The following is a 22,619-nucleotide window of genomic DNA, read 5'->3' on the forward strand; positions in this document are numbered from 1 at the left end:
CTCAGTGCAAAAAGGCATGCTATAGCCCAGCTGGCTGCTGTGGGGACGAAGGGTTAAGTCTGACCTTCTTTCTGAAGAAGCCCCTTTTCTTGCCCTCAGCGGCCTTGGTCTTCACTCCCAGGTGCTTCATGTAGGAGACCACTGCTCCTAAGATGGAGGAGCTGGAGCACATACACACACACACAAAGGCACAAATTAAACTCTTCCCTGCTTTTGTGTTACTGTTACTCCACAATGGTCTTAATGAAGTTGAAGCAACAGGACAGGGCAGAGAGAAAGGGACCTCTGAGAGTAATAATGACAGGGGTGAGGGGAAAATAGAGGGAAGATACAGCTCAAGGACAGAGAGAGAAGTAGGAAAAGAAAGAGTGCAGAAGGGAAGGGCAGAAGTGAAAGATAAAGAGACGGGCTGCAAGTCTCAATACAGACAAATATGATTTCCCTCTTTTCCGCTTTAATCCCTGACAGCATAACATCTGCTTCTAAACGCAGATGCATGTCAATACCAATGCACAGTACTGAAGGGTCTCATTCGTATTCAATCCATGCTGTTCACTGATTGCACGATTCAATCCAATCCAAGTGCATTGGAAGAACATGAAAGCAGCTTAATGCCAATGAGCTGTCTGTGATGTGGATGCGGAGAGGGGGAGAGATGAGAGGGAAGAAAGGGGTGGGACAAGGGGGGGATGGGGTGGGGTTATGAAGAGAGAAGGAGTGGTTTGGAAGACAGTGAGAAGGGGGAGGACACGGGTTGGGGGGGGGGTCGAGAGAGGTTGAGAGTGAAATACTCCCTCCCTCCCTCTACTGTACAGTTAAACACGTAAACCTGGAAACTTTTTGCTGGTTAAACCTTCAACTAAAAACCTTACAAGAAATATAATTAACAGCATTCACCACTAAGCATAGTTAACAGTTGCAATCACAAGTACATCTCAAGTACATGCATAAAGTGGCTTACAACAAATGCTACATACATTTACAGGCTAACAAGCACAGCCTTTGTATATGCTCTCTTTCAAAACAAAACACAGTGCAAGCTAAGACTTTGACCCCAATAATCTGACTTGCTGTAATACTAATAAACTTTGAAACTAGCTTTTGAATTCATCTGGAACCGTTAACACGGACACACCCATGTCTGCATAGTGCGTGGCACAAAGACTGGAGGAGTTCTTGTTTGCATGCATTCGTAAATCTGACACTGCAGTTAGGCGGTGAAAAACTCACTATTTCTCCTCATCAGCGCCGCTTATGGGGCTGAAAGAGAGAGAGAGAGACAGACAGGTGTGAGAGGGTGATAAGGCAGGAAGAAGAACATGAACAGAGCACCATGCCGTCGACTCACCGTCTACGTAGCATCTTTCCTTTCTCTCTCTCGACCGATTCTTAACTCTGTTTTAGGGCGGTGAAACCTGAAATTATTGCCTGCTCCTTGATCTAACTTCAAACCAGCTGCAGTGAGATTGTTTTCAAAGCAGAAGGAAATGAACATATTCTGATTTTCTAAAACAAAAAAAAAGGAAAATAAAAAAATAAAAAGGATGACGTTAGAAAAAACAGAGATGCATCCAAATTTTGTCTCCTTGACCGTTTGGGGAAAGAATATGTATAGTAACTAAATGAAAAAAATCTTCAAAGTTGCTTAAAACTTTTTTTCTAGCAATGCAATCAAATTTGCATCAAAAAATGTGGCAGCAAAGTTATTTTCGATAATATGATTAGATTTTCTCTCCGGCTCTGCAGTTTTTTTCCGAAAAGCAAAATGTGCACCAGAAGTTTTCAACAGGGCGAATCCGAAAACTCAAACAATGCTCCACAGCAGCGGAAACTTGTATTTAACTGTGTTTTTGTCTGATGCAACAAGCATGCAAGAATTTTGAAATTAGATCCCAATGTTTTGTATGAACATAAAGAGAGGGAGGGTCTTAAGGGGGATTTCCTGAGCCAAACCAATCACAAGGATTCAACTTTCTTTCCCACACTTCAGTGCGGCCAACGGGATGCGGGGGAGGTGACATCATCATGTTCATGAAAGATGAGACAGGAAGGAGGGGCTGCCCCTGCAAAGTCTGACCGGTGCGAATGAAAGAAATGAATGTTTTAGGGAGAATGAAAGACAACTGTGTGTGAAAGCATGTAAGCACACACACACAAGTCCCACATTTTGTCTGCAAAATGGGCCTTTTATGGGGGTTGCATTTTCTCATTTTCACCGACTGACCTTATGCTCCTTTTTTACAGTGCCACTCCATTAAAACACAGCGTGTCTGTTACACGTTAGACAGACATGCATTGTCCTCCCCGGGAAAAAAAACGTGCGTGAAGCTCTCTCTCTCTCTCTCTCTCTTTTGCTGTGATAATGTTCTGCAGTATCAGTGCAGAGCTGATGCAGCTCCCTGGGCAGGCAGCAGGTCAGTCCTGGATTAACTTCTTTCTTCTGTGTCCGGCTGCACTCCCTGCGTTGGCAGGAAGCCAGAGGGGGGAACTTCCTGCCAGCGTGGCAGTGCTGACTGTGTCTCTCTCTCTCTCTCCCCACTTCCAGATGGCCTTCTATTGATTCTAACCCAGCTCGTGCAGAGCCATGCATACTGTTCCCTTTATGAGGAGGAGTACACTTGCTTTCCATTTCTCCCAGCACTCCTTGCTTGCTTGCACCATCCCTCCTCTGCTCTGCAGGACCCTCTCTAGCTGCCTTTGTCTCCCTCACCCCTCTTTCCTGCTTCCTCCAGTGATGGTGGGGGCCTCTCTCTCCCCCCCCCCCCCGCACAGGGGTCAGCGAACTGTGATCAGCGGCCTCTCCGTGTCAATAAACTCTGCTCACTCTCTCAGTCAGGTTCACTTTAAGCCAAACCCGGCGTTTGGGGAATTCGCGCTCTTAAGTGCAAACTGTATTAAAGTCCCTGCGTCTCTGTGGCGGTGTAATGGGCACACTCAACCGCTCTCCTTTAGCCCACAGTGAATGTACTACAGTGTCAAGTCAGTGTCTTGCTGCATTTCAGACAGTGTTTGTACCGCACTGTGGTAAACGGCTTTCACAATGCTAACACATCCCATTACAGTATTAGGGTGTTGTTCAGCGTAGGAGCAGCAGTGACTCTCTCCTCAGTGGTCAGTGTCAGTGTACTCTGCTAGCCAGTCACTGTGTGAACAGTCAGGACTCCCTCACCAACTAATCAACAATTTAACTGTCGATTAGTTGGTGACGTCATCACACGTGTTTTTCGTGCTGACTCGGAAGGCTCAGACATGTAGCCTAAGCTACGTTGCTTTACCAGAGTGAGCAATAGAGACGGCAAAACCTTCACAACCAAAGACCTAAAAAGTGTGGCAACATTTCACTCTTAACCCTTTCGCACATAACTTATTTTTTATGCTATGTAGCGCGTGTGTTACGTTACATGGTTCGTTATGTTTTCATTAGCGTTATTAAGCTTCTCATAGTTTTCAGTTAGCAGTTTCTAAACTTTTTAATGTTAAACCACTGTTTGCTCAAAGCTAAAATTAGCTAGAATTTTTCCAATCTTGTTTTCTAATCGCACCGGTTTTAGAATACGCGTTAAATGGCTAATCACACTGGTGTGACCGTACGCGCGAAAGGGTTAACTCTGCCAAGAAGGTTGTGAACTGCAATATTTGCAAACCGGACCTTGCCTGGCATGGGAGCACATCAGTTATGCTTGAGCATATGAAGAGGTGGCACGTTAATTGGCTCTCTGGATGATGAAGACTCGTCTCGTTAAGTTAGTTAGCTAGCTAGCATAGCCAATGTTAATGTTAAAAGCCATGTTACTTCACGTACAGCTTATGAGCTGTAACGTTTTCTATTCTGAAATAATTTATTGATCAAGAAAAAATGTATTAGTGATGTTGAACATACAGTGTAGCAAATATCCTATTATTCACAACGATTCTCTTCACATTCCAAATGTGCCCTAACTTTACAATGTTAAACCAGAGCCTGTCTACTATTTAGAAATTCTCTGCTTAAATGTTACATCGTTGCCACGGAGACGTTTATGGCTGGAGATAGTGTTGCTGCCAAGTGCACAAGTTTAGAAAACACCGGAGAATTTGATACTTTCTAAATCGCGAAAGATTTCTACAACTCGTGTCAATGCGTGCGTGCCCAATGCGGCCTGCATTGGAATTGATTCGAACGAGTTATGGGTTTGTTGGATCTCAGAATACTACCATGGATGGCTTTCTTCAAAGGAACCAGACTTGTACTCCCCAGCAAGCAACTGTCCTCACTGAATTAGTTCTAGTAACCACTCATTAAAAGACGTATTTTTGAACGAAGTCCTCACGTTTATTGTCTTTATTGTTAGTTAGCATATGCCTAAAACAACCTCAAGCTAAATTTATAAGCCGATAGCTACATAAGAGCCATTGATTAATTGCGCGATTAATAATCCGAATAGTTGATTATTCGTTTCAATAATCAATAGATTATTCGAATATAAAAACAGTCATTAGTTGCAGCCCTACACCACGGTACAGTCATATGCAGCGTATGAACAGAAAAGACTCCCACCAGTCTTCTCTTGTGGTATCAGCGTGTCAGAGGCAGGCATATGCGGTCTCCATAAACTGAGAGAAACTCACTGCATCTCGGACATTTTATCCAGCAGGGACTCGGCCACGGTCCTCTCCTTCATCTCCAAGGAAACCCTGTCAGTGGGCTGGTAGGACTCCACTTCAACCAGCCCCTGCTCGTTAAGGGTCATTCCCATCGTCCTCTTCTGCCTAGAGGAGGTGGGGATGGGGGGGGGGGGGGGGGGGGGGTATTAGTTCAGACCACTCAGGCATTGAGTACGGTGCACAGGATTCAGAAAACAGTGGGCCTGTGGAGGTTTGCACTCCCACTGAATGATCAGTTTAAGGTACATAGAGAAGGTTGGTACAGAGAATAGTATGCAATACAATAATCAGCCTACAGCTGTTGTTCACCAGTTCTTGTGTTCTGCAGAATAGGCCAACGTATGATAAGACACACTATTCGAACCCAGTGCTCCTGCTGGTTAGTATATGGACAGCAGACTTTGTTGCCAACATTCAGAGGACTAAAGAATAGACAGAAAGAGCCAGGAAAACCACCATGCTGTTTAGGGCTGATATATACTTCACCCCAATGTAAACCTAAGCATGTGGTGATGTCCCTGTGCAAAACAAGGGGTATGCATGAACTAAACACACATACAGAACCAGTCAAAACTTACTTTAGTTTACTTACTTACTTTTGGACACACCTACTTTAGTACTAATAAAGAAAAACCCTTCTATTTTCCACATTTTACTGGAATTTATAGTAAAGACATCAAAACTATGAAATAACACAAATGGAATTATGAAAAAAAACGTTGTACAAATCAACACTATCTTATATTCTTCAAAATAGCAAAAAATATTAAAAAAAAATTTTTTTTTTGGAAAGAATTTCATACAAAGGCAACCTCCTCACTATTTATATTTGTTTAAGAAACAAATTTCAAGCATTCAAACATATGTCCTTGGATCAAAATGAATGCATGTTTCCCCTTATCTTAATCATGCGTCCACACTTTTGACTCATACTTCCCAAGAATATCCCACCTGGATGGTGTAACTGATCACAGACATGCAATGCAGTACCATATACTGAGCTGGGTGGCAGTAAGTTCTGAGGAGAATAACCACTAATAGAAAATAAAGCAATTATACCACTTCATATCACTAAAGATCTAAATTGCACCTATTGGGTAGTCAAAAAACCTGTTGAACTGTATCTAAGCTGGAGCCTTTCCGGAAAAACCAATGCCTTACTACATACAGCAGTGTTGGTATACTAGTTAAGGAGAAGGGCTCGTGACCAAAAGGTTGCTGGTTCGATTCCCCGCTAGGGCACTGCTGTTGTACCACTGGGAAAGGTATTCAAACCACAATTGCCTCAGTAAATATCCAGCTATATAAATGGATAACACTCTAACCTACTGTATGTAAATTGCTCTGGCTTAGCGTCTGCTAAGTGACAATAATGCAATGTAAGCATACCATTTTATTTAAGGAGGTCCCTTCATTTCACATGATTGCTGCTAAAGGCCTTATGCTGTCTAATATAGAACTGATTAATTTACACCCTATGTGCTGCGATGACCCGTTGAGGAGAACGCTGTAGCCCTGCCACCTAGTGGATCTGAAGGAACTGCGTGCACGGACGACACCTGGACACCTGTGTAGCAGTGTGTGAAGCACACAGTACACTGTGAATAAACGGCACTGAGAGCGTTGCATCGTAATGGGCTTGCGTCGGCTCCCACCTGAAGTCATCCAGCTGGTGCAGGACTTCCGGGGCCAGATGGTTCTGGATGTCTTGAACGTAGCGCTTCTGGACGTCCTCACCGATCTGGTCAGGCCGAGTGCGGTCTGAAGGAGAGACAAAGGGGGGCAGAAAGGTTCAAATGCACCCTTTTATGACCCCACGGGACAAAAGGGATACGGGTTCGAAGGGAAACTTTGGGGAATATACATGATTTCATGTTGTTCCTTGCCTTCAAGCAGCAAGTGTTCTTATTACTACCTTATTACATAACTTGGTAACCTGGAACTGAAGCCCATCCTCAAAGTGTCTACAGATGGGTTCTGTGTAGGGCCTGCACTGTTCCATTGATTTCTGTACTATGTGGATGGACTGTAAGCCTGAAACCAGCTATCTATATCCTTTTAAGTTCAGTAAATCTATAAAACTTTGGCTTCTGTGAAAGGCGTACTAATAACATACTTCCAGCTTTGATGTTTGTTAAAGGTACAGCACCACATGCGAATTTTAATTTTATTTTATTTTAGTGGTCCTCTCATTTGTGAAGGAGAGAAACTGGACATTTAGCACACCATATGATAGCACGGGATTTGCGGTGTTATTTATGACCTTTGATTTATTTGTCTATCACGAAATTTGAGAAAGGGCTTAAACAAGAAGAAACCAACAGTAACAGACAGAGGGACTTACCCAAATCATAGGATACATGGTGGGGGATTTGTACTCTGAGAATCTAAAAAAAGAGAACTGAAGTCAATGCAAGTATACACACTGACAACTGAACAGACACTTACTGCACACACAGAACAGTGGTCTCTAAGCATGGCCCAGGAGATCCATCACCTGGTTGTCAACCTAAATGGCCAGCTGTGGTCACCTACTACCTGCTGACAGGTAGAACCAGACAGCTGATTAACAGAGCCTGGGTCCCTGAGCTTGCAATGATATTCATATGCTGGGCTTAGAAGGTCTTCATGTGAATGCAGCACAGTGAAGTGGTCGTTCCTGCAGATCAGACCTGAGGGCATTCGCCTCACTTCAGTGTGCCAGTACAAGAATAGAGGATGCTGCCAAGGGGCCAGCTTACTGTAGTACAACTGGCAATTCAGGGAGAAACAATGAAACACACACACACACACACACACACACACACACATCCACAAACACAACCACACACACACACATCCACAAACACAACCACACACACACACACACACACAATCACAAAATATCTGAGCAGCTTAAAATAAATGTGAAAAACATTTATACACATTTTCATACACAGTTACACAGAAGACCTCTGAAAATGTCCTGAATTGCCCTCTACTTATACTGATTAGATGTATCTTTATAATTAATTACTATGTTATTTGTTTCCTACTAATGGCATGGTTCTTCCTCTTTGCACACAATGCGTTCTCCTTTGATTGGTGTAGCCAGCCAATGGGAATCTGGCCCAATCACAGAAAAGTACATATTGTATATATAAACAGAAAAAACACATCTAAATTTAGAAGGCAGATTGCAACATCTGAATGCTATTAAGGGAACACAAAACTCTCTCAAACTAAACACTGCTTTAATAATAAGCAATACACAAGCCCAGCTGTTCCAAAAACAAGTGGCTTAGGGTTATATTGACCATAGGCTGGGCAGCAGGGGTCTACTATATATCACCCTCCCCACTCTCCCACAGGGTTCACATTATACAACTTCCACAAAGATTACATAAATAAACTGCCAGTCATTTTTTTCCTTCATGTAATCTCCCTGCACCTGCAATAGATTATATTGCCCACCAGATGTCAGCCTTGTACACATAATTCCTCTGATAAGACTGATCCACGTGTGTGTGTGTGTGTGTGTGTGTGTGTGTGTGTGTGAAGGAAAACAGACAAAAAACTGTAAAAATCCATCTCTCTGCAACCGAGTTCACTCTGCAAAAACAGACACATGTCAACAGACAGAGAAAGGAGTTTAAAGAAAAAGAACAAAAGAGGTGGCAGGGAGAAAGAAGGGGTACGAAGAAGGAAAGGAAGAGTAACATTGCTACATCACAGGATCAGGAACTCGAGCACGAAAACTCAAGCTGCTCTTCCGTCGGGACAGATGAAAGGAGGCCCGCGGGAGCTGTGTCCCTGAGGCCGTTCCCACGACCCGCGCAGGAAACGGCGGGTCAGACACGGAGAGAGTGACACACTAAGCTGTGACAGCGCTGAGATGGGACACTGGGGGGAGGCGGGGGGGTGCGCTGACGAGCGGGTGCAGAAACAGAGGCTGATAGAGATTCTGAGAGCCTGACTCTGAGATAAGGATGGCAGGACAGATAGCGCTAAGCACACTTGAGGTCTCGCTGCCCCTCAACCTTCACGCGCCGATATGTTCTCACAGCAAAGTACAGACACAAAAACAGAGAGAGAGGGAGTGGTTTAATAACAAACACTGTGAGACGGAGCGCCAAGGACGCGCCCACGCAACGCCAGACCGAGACCACCATGCCCTGCACGCTTGTAGCTGACCGTGTCTTTTCCGGTTGTTCGGATTACTTACTGCCCCTCTGTCCAGGAAAGTGTTGTAGAAATCCACAAACTGCTTCTTGGTCTCTTTGGCATTGAGGTTTTTAAAGAGGTCAGCATGGAGGTAGCACAGCTGTATGGGGGGGCGGGGGGGGGGGGAGGGGGGGCGGAGAGAGCAAGAGAGGGACGGTGAGGTGAGGTGAGCAATTTTTATCTGTTCAATATTCTATTATTCATTAACCATTCCCTGTTCCCAAAAGCATTGTGCCCTGAAATGGCCTCTATACAGGCTATCTCGAATACAACACAAGACAGGAAGACTAGACTGAGGTTAATACAGGCATGTGGACCGGACAGTACAACACACTCAGAGACAGCCGGAGGTGTCAGGACACCCCGGCATATGACAAAGGGACAGAAGAGGGGACAGGGCTCAGGCCGATTAGCAGTACCTGTGTGAGTCACAATGTCTGCATGCAGACTAAAAGGAGAGATAGGAATGCTTTTATACACCCAGACACGCAATGGCACATATACACACAACACACACACACACACACACACACACACACACACACACACACAAAGCACATACACTCATCCACCCACACCTCCACACACAAGCATACATCCACATATAAAGGCACCCATACATACAGACACAGACACAGAGACAAACAGAGACATGCAGAGACGGACACAGAGACACGGACACGCACTAACTGATTAACAGACACATGTCAATTTCACTTCCGAAGCGCAGCTGCAGCTGTTTGAGAGGGGCGTGCTCACCACGACGGCGCAGTCAAACTGCAGAATGACGTGTTGCAGGAAGACGAGCAGGTGAGCCGGCCGCACCTTCAGCAGCTCAATGCTGTTGAAGTGGCTGGACTGGTCATCCACCATCTGAGAGAGGGACGAGGGAGGAGAACAGCACAGCACAATCGCACATATTAGAGCAACGCTAGCCTTACAAGAGCATACAGGGGCAGGGGAAATGACCAATGCTTCACCCTAGCATTAACATTTAAAACACACACACACACACACACACACACACACACACACAAATGGAGACCGAGACTCACCTTATGTTCTTTGGAAAAAGTAAACAAGACTTTGAAAAGAAAACCCAGGCAAGCTGTAAAGTCGGACATCACCGGCACACACACAGAAGAGAACCCAACCAGGCCGGCTCCCTGGGTTTACTTTCTTTAGAGGGAAAGCCTCAGCAACCTTGCAGAGAGAAACTGCCCTCTCAGATTTACACTGCGGCATGCAACACTCTCCTGTGTGTAAGGAATAGCTGAGTTTATACAGAAGACACACAGGTGCAGGGACACGGACACCAACAAGCATACGGAGACACTCACAGGCTCCAGGTCGTTCTCGAACTCCTCATCCTCCGCCCCGATGATGCTCATCGCTGGGTTCGAGCTCTGGGCCTCAGACAGCACCTGCTGTGAGGAGACAAGGGGAAAGTTAGGACACAAACAGACAGCCTGACAGGCTACGACCCTGAGGTTTTCAGGCAGTGTACACCGGCAAAATAAGCAGAAAGAGCTGAAGGGAGGGAAAAGGTTAACGCCCTGCGTTTCTGAGAAAGGCTCCTTATTTCAGGACGCCGCGCTGTAGGAAAACACACGAGCGTTAGCACTGTATGAATGCACACAGTGTCCCGCTTCAGCGGTGTGTCGGAAAGAGAGGAGTCACCACTGCAGGCCCGTGGAAATCACTAGTCTGCCAAGAGAGGTGAGAGCTGTGAAGCCTGTTTCAGAAAGGAGCAGGAGAGAGGCACCAGGAAGCACAGCGGAGTCCCACACAGTGAGGGATTCACGGCCCTCCATCCCCATGCAGGTCGCAGGTCACCCGCACTCAGACTCTGCGGGCGACGCTGTGCGGCGCCACCTGGGAGCACTCCGAGGGCGCGCTTGCCTGTCATTCAAAAACCCTGAAACAAACCTTCGCGCAGGAAGCGGAAGTGGTTTTAGCTGACAGAGACTGCAGAGGTCAGGACAGCTCGGCAGGGGAGGGGGATGTTGGAGGAACCTCGTGTAACTTCACAGGCCGGCTTAGCGGCAGAGGTGAGGCAGGCCAGTTACCGTACATGGAGAGGGTTATTATTAGAGTCCCCGTTACCTCCTGTTATCTGAAAAATTCCGGCATGGTGCCATGATATCCCTGTAACCTGACCCCCCATAAAATCCCAGTCCGACTTACACAGTTATTGAAGGCCCTGGTGGAAATATCAGATACACTCCAATTCCATAATCAGATTTGTCTGAAACAAAACAGCAGTCTTTTGCCAAGGAATAAATACTGCTGGCAACTCTAAAATCTCTCTGCAACAACAAAAAAGTCAACAAACATCTAGCATCTGAACAACTTCTGCAGTAATGGTTACCTTCTCACTGACACTGCGGTCCAGCAGACTACAAGTTATTCAGCTACAACGATCCAAGGTGGTTCACTATATCTACTGTATGACCCATCCTCTTTAGCAAATGACAAATTGTACAACGTGTAAAACCCCATGAGCAAAAAAAAAAATTCTTGGTTTGAGTTTCCCAAACTTCTTGGAAGTCACAAGCGATCAAAACTCAAGAGACATGCAGATATTTGCATCTGTTTACCCCTGGGTGAGCCCTGCAAAGGCCACACCACATTATTTACAGGCTTAGCTTATGCTAGCACAGTTCAAAGATAAATTCTACTTAAAATCCATTTATTCAGCTTGTTATTTCTTGAAACAATTCAGGTTAGGTACTGTGTCACCTTGGAAATGAAATGGCAACCTTTGGGTTACAAAAGATGTTCTTTCGGGGGTCCTGAATGGCTCACATGGTAAAAAAAACTTGTTCCAAGCACAAGCCGAGCCCTGGGGCCTGGGTGCAAAACTCCTCATGCTATTTGCTGATAGTAAACTGGCCCGGTTCTGCCAGGAATGGGGGTGGCTAGGTTTGCAAGCGTCCCCTTGTGACACCGCTTTTGGCATTCTGTCACATGGGCCCCTATAAGTTACTCATATATCATCAGGGGAATGTGCTGTCTTCCTCTTGGTGCATTGTGGGACTTGTAGTATGGAAAACAGTGATGGGAGATGTTCATTTTTATGGAAGGATTGCTTCCTGTCACCACAGTGAGACAAGCTTAATGTACAATTACTGATTATGAAAAGCTGGATGAAAAAGGGGGAACAAACTTACAAATGTAAGTACCCTCACCAAGAAAAGGGCAGCAGTGTAGCATAGTGGGAAGGAGCAGGACTTGTAGCCGAAAGGTTACCAGCTCGATTCCCCGCTGGGGCACTGCTGCTGCACCCTTGGGCAAGGTACTTACCCCACAATTGTCTCAGTAAATATCCAGCTATATAAATCGGTAACACGCAAAAAAACTGTAACCAATGTAAGTCACTCTGGATAAGAATGTCTGCTAAATGCCAATAATGTAATGCAATAAGAAGCTCCTTCTCCATTGTTAGTGGGAGAGTGACAGAGAAACAGTGACCCTGCACTGAAGCCTCAGCCAGGCACAGCGAGCAGCTCAGTGCAAGAGATTCCTCCAGGCTGTCTGGGAGTACAGCATGCCCCTCCGCGGCATATTGTGCTGGCTGTGTCACATTCCTGATTTAATGAAGTGTCATCTGGCATTTACTTACCACGAGGCTTAATTGGTGCAGAAACATATCAAATATCTTGTCATCTGCAATGCAAAAGTGGTTCCTGTTTGTACACAGCTGAGAACGACTTGGGGTTTTTAGCGTGTAAAACCACCGTCCTGGTGTCTCAGTGACGTCCATGTCACTCACAGAAACTGTGTCCGGAGCATTAACAGCTTCACCGCACCCACTGCAGACAACGACTAAATATAAGTAAAAAAAAAAAAAAATCTGTACTTATGTAGTCTGTTTTATTTAGGTCATATTGTTGAAGTTGGAAAAAAATGAAGGTAACTGGTCAGTCCTTCCAGGCATCACGTTACAGATTTTACATTACATCACTTTTAGCAGACGCTCTTATCCAGAGCGACTTCCAGCACAGAACAACAGAAGTGGATTTTGCTTGTTTTGTGTTGCTGCATGCGTTACAGCTATGCTGGTAACAGTGTTTATTTATGGTCTGCTTGTTATAGTTGCAGTTTGACCATACCTGACACCAGATCCATTGACGCCTCAGAGGAAAAAAAAAAAAAATCACTCCACCACCCACGCAAGCTGTAGTGGACCACAAGACAAAAACACGTAGCTTTTGTCATGGGGTAATTAAGAGGTCTGTGTCTGTGACTACATCTTACATGCGACTATCTGTAGCAACACACAGGACACCACATCCTGAAAGAAGTTGCATGGTCTTTCCCAATCACTCCTAACAACTGCAGCTCACAACCACAGCATGGGAGAGCCTCACAGGCTAGCTCCCTGGCAACGGAGTTTTGAATTTCCACCAGGCCTTTGAAATGAGCATCTCAAGATCCCTACCAGAATTGTAGTACCAGTTTGGACTACACTATCATCTCCAACAACCAGATTCAACCCCCTTCTGCCATGATAATTTTTTTTTAAGCAGTTGAGTGACAGAATCTTAGTGGCCAATGGTGACCTCACCCCATCGTGGGCTTCTTCACTGTCCATACTGCCAGGAGGGGCCAGCACCTGCCAATCAAGCTCCTGCAATGACATGACAGTGACTGTCAGAACAGCGCGATCCAAGGTAACCCCAGAAGAGACCAGGCAGATCAGGATAACTTGAGCCAGCTTAGGTGTGCTGGAGTTCAAAGATAATCCAGAAGAGTGCTGATATGCTGGGTCAACATACTGGGCAGTTGTGCTATTCGGCATGTTCCATGAATCCCAGAGTCAACGTGTCAATACCTGGGCAGCAAAGACTAATGCATCTCAGTCTAAAGCATTAGGTATACCTGTGGGTACAACAGACTAATGCAACTGTACATGCATTGTACATGTGATAGAACCTAGACTGGCATGTCAATAGGAAGTAGAGAAATGAAAGTGTAAAAAAAAAAAAAAAAAAACCTCTCGGTCCTCTGGACAACACTGTATTAATGTACGCACTGATATTTCACAAAGACCAAAGTGAAACTGTTATACAAAGAACGGCAGCTGTTAGACAACTACCTTACAACACAAAACCCTGTATGTAACTGCACAATGCAACAGCTTTGTCCTGTTTACAGAAGCACTATAATTGTACAGCCCAAAAATAGACATTAATGGTGCTTTGTTTGTGTTGCAGATTGTCTTCCACTTTAATCAGATTTAGATCATTATAGTGAATGAGTCAGGATTCTCTGGGGTCCTGCTTGGTATTGGGAGGGTTGCCCCTGGAGGCGCCTGAATAGAAAGGGAGGGCGGTAAAGAGACAGGAAGTGGGCGTAATTTCCTCAGGAAATGATCAGAGCTATTTCCTGACGAACCTGTCTGCAAGAGTCATGTAGAGAGCTGAGAGAGAAAGAAAGAGGGAGGGCAAAGAATGAGCAAGGCAAAGGAGAGAGGCCACAGCCAAGGGTGAGAAGCAGAGACCACTCCCTTCTTATTAGCTCACAGTATGCTGGTCAAGACAGGAAGCCGGCAACCGCAAACAAAGCCAAAAACACTGATAGCTACAGGAGAGGAATAAAAAGAAAGAAAGACAGAGGGCTTATGGGTAATGACTGAGGGAGCCAGTGATGAAACAGAGGGAGAAAGATGAGTACAAGAGAAGGGCATGCAGAGAACAGTGAAGACAGAGTGAAGGAGGTAAACGTCAGGGGAGAAAGATGAATGTGAAGGAGCAGATGGGGCAGAGAGAGTGCAAATTCTAAAATGGTGCAACGAGGAAAAGACAGAGGATGTGAAAGACCTAAGAGAACAAGAAGGGTACTACATTGAAAAAGGGTTTCAGCCAATAAAAGTGAAGTTACGCAGCTACGCAAGCTTTATTCTGGCCATCTCCAAGGCTATACATATAAATGCAACTATTCATCTTTGTGAAGTGTGTCCTATTTCATATGAGTAATGTTTGCCCAGTATGATGTAACATAGATTATTATGTCATTGCTCAGCAGTACAGCTAATTCTAGCAATGCTAATAGTGCATATTTTAGCTCTAGCTTTCAGAGCTGCTCAAGCCAGTCTCACATGCTTTCCACACTCAAGGGGTGATTATCACAGGGTTTAAAGTAATTATAATAAAGCTGTAGTACAGAGTCAGTGTTGTCGTCACGTGATATTCTCCCTGCTGCCCAAGTGCTCTGCTTGCGCCGGCTTCTGTCACATCTTTTGGCAGTTTACAGCCTGATAGAACAGGTTTCCATTCAGATGTCAAGGACCACTGACTTGGCCAGGAGTCTCTTGAAGTACACGATTCTGGTATGGACACAAAAAACAACAGTCATCACTATTATAAGTGAGCTGTCACAGGTGATCTCGGGCTCAGGACCCATGCTAGGGTACACTAGGGTTTGTGTGACAGAAGCACGTGTCGAGGTGTTAAATGCCTGCCCAGGCGCAAATTAAGAAAGATAATGATGGCTCCCTAACAGGCCGGTGTAGAATTTCATCTGTACTGTAGGTTACATAGCCTGCTTCACCCCGAACCTACATTATGCCTCTCAATGTACCAATATTCCCAATGAGAATACTGCAATGGCATGCTAACATGTATATTTTTTGTTTTCAATTTGAGAAGTGGGGATGGATAACACACAAAAAACACTGCCAAGTCATAAGATAATAAAGAAACAGTCTTGAGAAAGGAACGAGAGACAGAGAAACAGTGAAAAAGAGAAAGAGAGAGGAAGAGACAGAGAGAGAGAGTCTGTGTGTGTGGCAGGGTGTGTCTAGCAAAAAGCGTGCGAGAGGATAGTGGCAAAGGTGTTAGAATCACCCCAGTCTCTACTCTCTCCCTCCCTTTCTCTCTCTCTTGCTCACTTGCTCGTTCTCTCTCTCCCTCTCTGATTCAATAAGCTTCACTGGCACAAAAGCACAGCCAAAGCATTCACGGACACAACAGCCAATTATGTAATTCAATAGCCGGCGCATACCTTCTGAAACGAGATTACAAAATAAAAACAACTACAGTGAGAAGAAACAGAATAATAGCAGCAACTTTATTCGACACCCTTTCTCTCTGCTTGAACGCCTCGTGGGCCTCCTCCCCCCCCCCCCCCCCTCCCTCGGAGTACAGTAGCCCGTGTCCAAACCCCTCCCTCGTTTCTCTGTACACAGGTCCAGACCGAGACTTTCCACCCCTCCTCCCTCTTCCCCTCTCTGTGTGTGGAGGTCTTATGTCTACCCTGCCCTGCCATGCCCTCCCTCCCTCTCGCTCTCTCTGCCTCCATTCCAAAGAAGTAGCTCTCATATCTCCAAAAAATGATTTCATCACCTCTCTGTGCCCCCACCCCTCCACCCTGTCAATAATCGCAAGAAACGTCAGAGCACTTCAAAATGAGGGACATTGATTGGTGCAGATTGGAATTCGGGAGGGGAGCACTTGGGGGGGGGGGGGGGGGGAGGGGGGGACTTCAATATGTTTAACTGCTTCCAAATGTGTGTCTAGATCCAGAGGTAATTACACTCCTGAATGCAGAGGTCTTTTAACCTCCATTCCTGTCAAAATGACCTGATCGCCTTTCAGCCGAATGACGCCGAAGAACACATGTATGCATCTAAAGCTAGGACACTTCAGACAACTCTGGAGTCCCACAAAGGCTGTGTTCTTTTGCAGTTTGCCTTAAAAAAAAAAAAAAACTGCTTCTGCCCAGAAAGTGCTCGTAAAAGTGATTGGATGGTGCCAATAACTGCACCCCTCCCCCCACACGCTTTTCAGACCTGCAGCACAGCCCCAGGTAAATCACTGCCGCCTGCACGCTTTCACTTACACTGCTAAACGCTGTCTGATGGATGACGCACAAGTCAGTATATATGAATAAAACAACGCAATTTATAGACGCTAACTACCCTGAAGAAACATATTTTTAAAAATCCTTCTGTTTAAAACCACTTCAAGTGTATCTGCTGCCTCGTTTTCTCCTCCAGTGCTACATACTCAGTGTCAGTGGTCTGACCGTTTGTGCTGACGGGTCGTAAAACAGCCGGTAAAGACACACTCGCAGTGTCTGCACCGCACTGCGCCCTCATGTCTGACACAGCCCCTGTGATGTGGCAGGCAGCTGCAGGGTCCAGTCGATGTACGCCTGTCCAATGAGCTCTCCTTTCTCTTATGTCATAGTGTGTGTGCTGACCTCTCTCTCTCTCTCTCTCTCTCTCTCTCTCTCACCTTCTCTCTCTGTCCTTGCTCTCTCTCACCCTATCCTCTCCCCTCCTGTTCCTCTCTCTCAGCGTAAACACCATCTATAGAGACCAGTCTAGTATTTTCCACACTGACCTCTGGAATGAAAGAGCTCATTCTCTGCCCCACTCACTCTCTCTCTCTCTCTCTTTCTCTTTCTCTCTCTCTCTCTCTCTCTCTCTCCCCCTCTCCCTCTCTCTCCCTGTCTGACTCACGCTCGCCGGTTTTTCCATTTCACACCTGTCTGTGTTCGAGTGAGAGGGGGGAACGCCGCCACTCCCGAGGCCACCACAGGTTTCCCTCACGGAGACACAGAGGAGCTGCAGGCCTGTCGGGCTGCAGCGAGGAGGCTGAGAGGACACACACTGTGTCGCTGTCTGGCGTTCTGTTCTCCCACACACACACACACACACACGTATGCACGCACACACACACACACATAAACACGCCCACATACACAAATCCATACACACACATGCCCATCCACACACACACACATGCATACACACGGCCCACACACACAAAAGCATGCACATACACAAAGCCACGCACGCACACACACAGGACTGTCTGTGCCGTGCTCACCGACACAACATGGAAATGATCTGTAAACACTGCCACTGCCAGTGACAGCCTGGGCAGGTCACAATATTATTCCTGCCGCATAACCCAGCGCGCTCTTGCTTTGACTGCTGCGGGGGATATCTAGCCTCGCAATCTACTCTTCAGCTGCAAGTACAAAGCGCTGGCACCGTTTTCGGAGCGGGGTGCTGCTTTTCGGAGGCTGCGGGAGCGCCGGTTCAGCCCCTGCTTGAGGGGGAATTAGCGGCGTTTCTGCCTGGCCGCGCTGAGTGAATGGAAGGCGTGCCCATGCAGATGCCTTTCGACTCGCCGCCGTAATTGATTGGCACCTTCCGCCTCAACTCAATTGACCTCCGGTCTTCATTCGCATTACGGGGAGTTAACAAGTGTTCAATGCGTCTCAGGAAAAAAAAAAACGAATTACCAAATCCTACTGCTCAGTGGAAGGCATTAATCAGGCGGGGGGGGGGGGGGGGGGGGGGCAGGGCAGGCTGAAGGAGGAGGCCTCAGAGCTCATCACCTGCCAGCGGGACCAGGTGACTCAGGTTCCCTGTCGTCGTTCTCCCCTTTTCGCCGGGTTCCACAGTGCTGCCTCTCAGGTATTGCTCCCGCGGGGCTCGTGCCACCTCGCGGAGCTCTCCACTGAACCAACAACCTGCCTTAATTAAAGCGACGGCATTTTTTTCCCTCTCTCACCTCCAGAAGAGTGGAATGCGTGACGCTATGTGACAGTGAGCGAGAGAGAGCAGGAGAGAGAGAGCGGGAGCGGGAGAGAGAGAAATGAAATAACACACGTTCCTCTGAAGATAGAGAGAAGGCAGCCATGGGGCCGAAGCAAGACCGCACTCATTAGAGATGTATGGAGGGAGGGAGGGAGAGAGAGAGATGAGAGATGTTCTATCATTCTCATTACAGCTACAGGATGTGTAAAACCCTTGTTCACATGGAGTAAGACGTTTGGGGCGTCTAAGGCGGTGGAGGTAGTGGGGTGTTATATGTGAAGCCCTGCAGAGGTGCAATGCAAGTGATATCAGTTCTGTAGCCGGCGCATGCCTGCATGCAACTTCCCAAAGTTACAACCAATCTTATGAGGGCAATCATCTTGATATGAACATACAGTATGTCTGTGGTGCTGACTTCGCAAAACACAGCCTGCACCAACCGTAGTGGTGTGTGCAGCATTGTTTCACTGCACAGTTAAGTCAACAGAGTGAAACTTCCCGAAACAACAACAGCAGCCCCAACAGACAGTCCATACGCTCACCATGTACTCTTTGTGCTACTATAGGAAATGCACGGCATACCGTTTCCATTCATTACATAGATCTGACTGTTAACTTACTGATAGTGTAGCCTTGATTGCTCAAAATGGATAGCAAGCCACAACAGTTTAAGGAAATGGACACTAACTAGGACCACATTACTTCTCAAAACCCTGATTTAAATCTAAAGGAGGCTTTAATTGCTGACAGTAAGAGGAACAGGAAAAACCCTACTAAACAAATAGGGGATTTCTTTTACACCAGCTGAAGGTAACCAGCTGAACAGGGAATAAGAGAGAGGTGAGACACACTAAATTTGGGGCACTAGAAAGAGGAGGTTAAAGACTGAAATTAGGGTGCAAGAGAGAGTGGTGAACTGAAACAGGGGCATTAGGTAAAAGGAGGTGAGTCCTGAGGTGGTCCTGGAGAGAGTGAGCCAACAGAAAAGTGAGACTGTAGAGGGAAAAAGAGGAGACGAGGATCACCAGAAACCTCCACAAGCAAGCACAGTGCGAGAACACAGAAGTGTGTGCGTGTGTGTGTGTGTGTGTCTGTCTGTCTCACTGCCTGTTAATTTCCAGATAATCAAAGCAAATGAAAGATTTGAATTTGAATTTGAATTACAGCACTCCACACCCTCTTCCTAGACACACACAAAACCATACACTCGGGAGTGTGTGTTCTCTCTCTCACTGACACAAACACACGCGTGCACGCACGCACACGCACACGCACACACACACACACACACACACACACAAACTTTTGGTAACTGAAACGTCAACAGCTGATAGATCAGTGCAGAGTCTGTCTGCAAACAAACGATTAACTTTCCCATCCTGTCTCTCTCTGTCTCTAGCATCAATGCAAAGTGCAACTCGGGCTGCACAGACACAAGCCCATGACTGCGCTGCTTCTACATACAGTGAACCGCACAGAACTGTCTGGACCAACTGAGTCCATCAAGAAAACAGTTTCACAACAACAGAGAAAAGAATTTCATCAAATGAAAACTAGAATCACAATATTTAGAATAGAAATACCATTCCAATAACTGGCCAAGTCAACATGAGAAAAAATCACACACACACACAAGTATGTATGTGTGTGTGCATATCGAATGAGCTGTTAAACACATATATGGAATAACACTAAATATTTTTATGGAGACTATAGACATTATTTCAGGGCAGTATCAAGCAGCAGCAGCAACGGCTTTTACTTTACATTGCATATACAATTGATAAGCAAGTATCGTACGTGTCGTCATTACCATAAATAGTGCAGCTAGTCTTATCATAACTACAGTAGTAGATATCGCATTCTATGTCATTATCAGTCAGTATTATGTAGTAATAATCTATTTATGGGTTAATATGGCAATGCTTGCTTTCCTTTGCTCGTATACAACGTGAAATACTCTAAAAATTAATCCATTTCAAGCACGGGTGTCTGAATGCAACACTGTATCACTGTCTGGCGTTCTGTTGACACACACACACACACACACACAAAGCATACCATTTCACTGGAATACAATGAAGTTAGCGAAAGCTAGCTAGCTAGCAAACAACAGCCATTCGGTTTTCAGAATTTTGCATGGACGCAGAAATAAAATCGCATCGCACAATCAGCTTCGGTCCCCGGACGCGTTACAAATGAGCAGAAATTTTCCGCGGAGAGACGGTGCCCGAACTCCGGGCATTCCGACACTGGCTGGCTACCATCGCTGGAGCTTATGTATGCTGTATGCTATCTGCAGCGACCGAAATGCCCTAAAATGATTATTTATTGTAACAATGCCACTTATGTTCCTTTGACTGTATGTTTTCTTTTCTTTTAAAAGAAAGGTTCGACGGACCACTTACCTAAAAAAAATAGGTGAAACGAACAGGCGGCCGTTTAATAAGGTTTCCTGTTTGAAAGTTGCCGTTCGTCGGTGGAAAAAAACATTGTACGCGGAAGTGCAAATTCAACTGCACAAAATTCGCTTCGCGTTATCTTTTGCATCCGCAAAAACGCAGAGACACCCATGCATTTATTAGACAAATAACGTATAGGGTAATGTGCTACAAATATTTTATGAGTATTTATCTCGAAGGCGTTTTTTTCCGGGGAAAAATAATTGCAGTCTTTTTCATTTATTATTTGGGGGGGTAACTTTTCCTCTTTCGCTCTCCTCTCGTTTCCTATCCCATCCTGTTTGACTTCCCTCGAAGATGGGGAAAAAATCTCTGTAAAGTAACGTTAGCTAGCGAAGCCTCTATCGCTCAGTTCCGCACGGTGTTACACTCTATTTGTTCCCCACATAAACCACATATCGACCTTCTCAATCGGCTTTCTCCGAGCAGCACGACTATCGCAGCTTAGCGTTTCAATGAGCCAACGACTGTCGTCTTTCAAGTTACAGCCTGCATTTTGCTAGTGTACCCGTTAACGAAAACAAAGCACAATTTATGACAACTGTCACCGCATCTCATTGGAGCGGAACGTAGGTTACATTCTGTCCCTTGAAATTGGCAGATAAGTTGAACAGCTATAGCAATTATGATTAATATTATTTGTTGTACCTGCACACTTTGTGACAGCCTGTATTGTGTGCCGTGTGCTGTATGCTGTGCTTGTATAAATAATGATAACGATAGCGGCACCCAGGGGCAGAGGTCAATCTTTCTTTCATTCATATGAAACAGCCTCATAAAAATGCAACGAATCTATGTTCCCAAGTGTTTCAGGCAACAAACAGTGAACGCATGGAGGAAATACGAGAACAATAAACCATACACACTCTTAAAGAAGTTACACATACTGTAACCACGAGGGGAAAAACAGCAGTTTGGCTAACTCCAACGTGAAGTGCAACAGTGCTACGCTTCCCTCTGGCAGTAAGAGGTTTTTTTGTGCGTGCTGCCAGTGAGGTGTCGTTCCTGCCACCCCCGTCTCCTTGGAAGATTTTTATTTTTAATACAAAAAAGTATTGTTTTATTTTTTTCTTTATGTATTTTCTGGCAGTGAGGACTGCATGCGAAACAAGTAACATATGCTTATTTGAAAAATCTTTTAAAACATCTTTTCAAAAAAAAAAAAAAAGGTTAAAAAGTTAAAATTAAATAAATCCCTTATAATAATATGCCCAAGATCATCCAAAATCAGTTATGTCTTAAATTATGGCCTACAAACACATATGAAGGGATTTCTCTAAATGAAATAGCTTTGTTTGAATTTGTTTTTTGCTTTGTGCCCACTTTCAATGGAAATATTTGGCTTTGGAGTCAATGGAGAGTCTTGAAAATGCATTTCAGTACAGTTAAGGGGTCTGAAATGTCAAATTGCCATTGTATGTATGCAATATTATATATATATACCAGGAGATTTAAGGTCTGATATTTGTTTCCATGACCGTAAACGTTCCTAATAACTGACAATTACAATCGAAGTATATAAATTGATATGCTTGATATGCCTGGATATATTCAGATAAATGGTTGTGTGACCAGCCTTCACAATCACAGCTCTCCCTCTGCAATCATGGGAATTCGTTCAACACTGAGCAACACTGAATAGCAGCACTTACCCACGTCTATGATCTGGAGCCCTCAAAATGTACCCATGCAGGGGTTGCAATGCTGAGCCATGATTCTGTCTGTCTGTCTGTCTGTCTGTCTGTCTGACT

At 45.4% G+C, this 22,619-nt stretch overlaps 1 protein-coding gene across 6 annotated transcripts in view; it reads right to left on the reverse strand.

Annotated features, from left to right (window-relative positions):
* Positions 1-21,219, reverse strand: part of arhgef1b (Rho guanine nucleotide exchange factor (GEF) 1b) — a 35,991-nt gene extending 14,772 nt beyond the window's left edge. For 2 of the 6 annotated variants that reach the window (XM_036538444.1, XM_036538441.1), the window contains exons 1-10: positions 20,815-21,219; positions 13,418-13,480; positions 10,188-10,274; positions 9,607-9,720; positions 8,849-8,947; positions 6,989-7,031; positions 6,300-6,405; positions 4,609-4,749; positions 1,231-1,260; positions 65-161 (exon numbers count right to left, since the gene is read on the reverse strand). In XM_036538444.1, coding sequence (XP_036394337.1) covers positions 65-161; positions 1,231-1,260; positions 4,609-4,749; positions 6,300-6,405; positions 6,989-7,031; positions 8,849-8,947; positions 9,607-9,720; positions 10,188-10,274; positions 13,418-13,444 — 744 coding nt within the window. In that variant the 5' untranslated portion in view covers positions 13,445-13,480; positions 20,815-21,219. Of the gene's footprint in view, positions 1-64; positions 162-1,230; positions 1,261-1,348; positions 1,887-4,608; positions 4,750-6,299; positions 6,406-6,988; positions 7,032-8,848; positions 8,948-9,606; positions 9,721-10,187; positions 10,275-13,417; positions 13,483-20,814 lie in introns of those variants that run through there. The other 4 variants (XM_036538442.1, XM_036538443.1, XM_036538445.1 and 1 more) reach the window with 4 other exon arrangements.
* Between the last annotated feature and the right edge of the window lie 1,400 nt (positions 21,220-22,619).

The sequence above is a fragment of the Megalops cyprinoides genome, chromosome 10 (assembly GCF_013368585.1).
Source record: "Megalops cyprinoides isolate fMegCyp1 chromosome 10, fMegCyp1.pri, whole genome shotgun sequence".
Taxonomy (NCBI): domain Eukaryota; kingdom Metazoa; phylum Chordata; class Actinopteri; order Elopiformes; family Megalopidae; genus Megalops; species Megalops cyprinoides.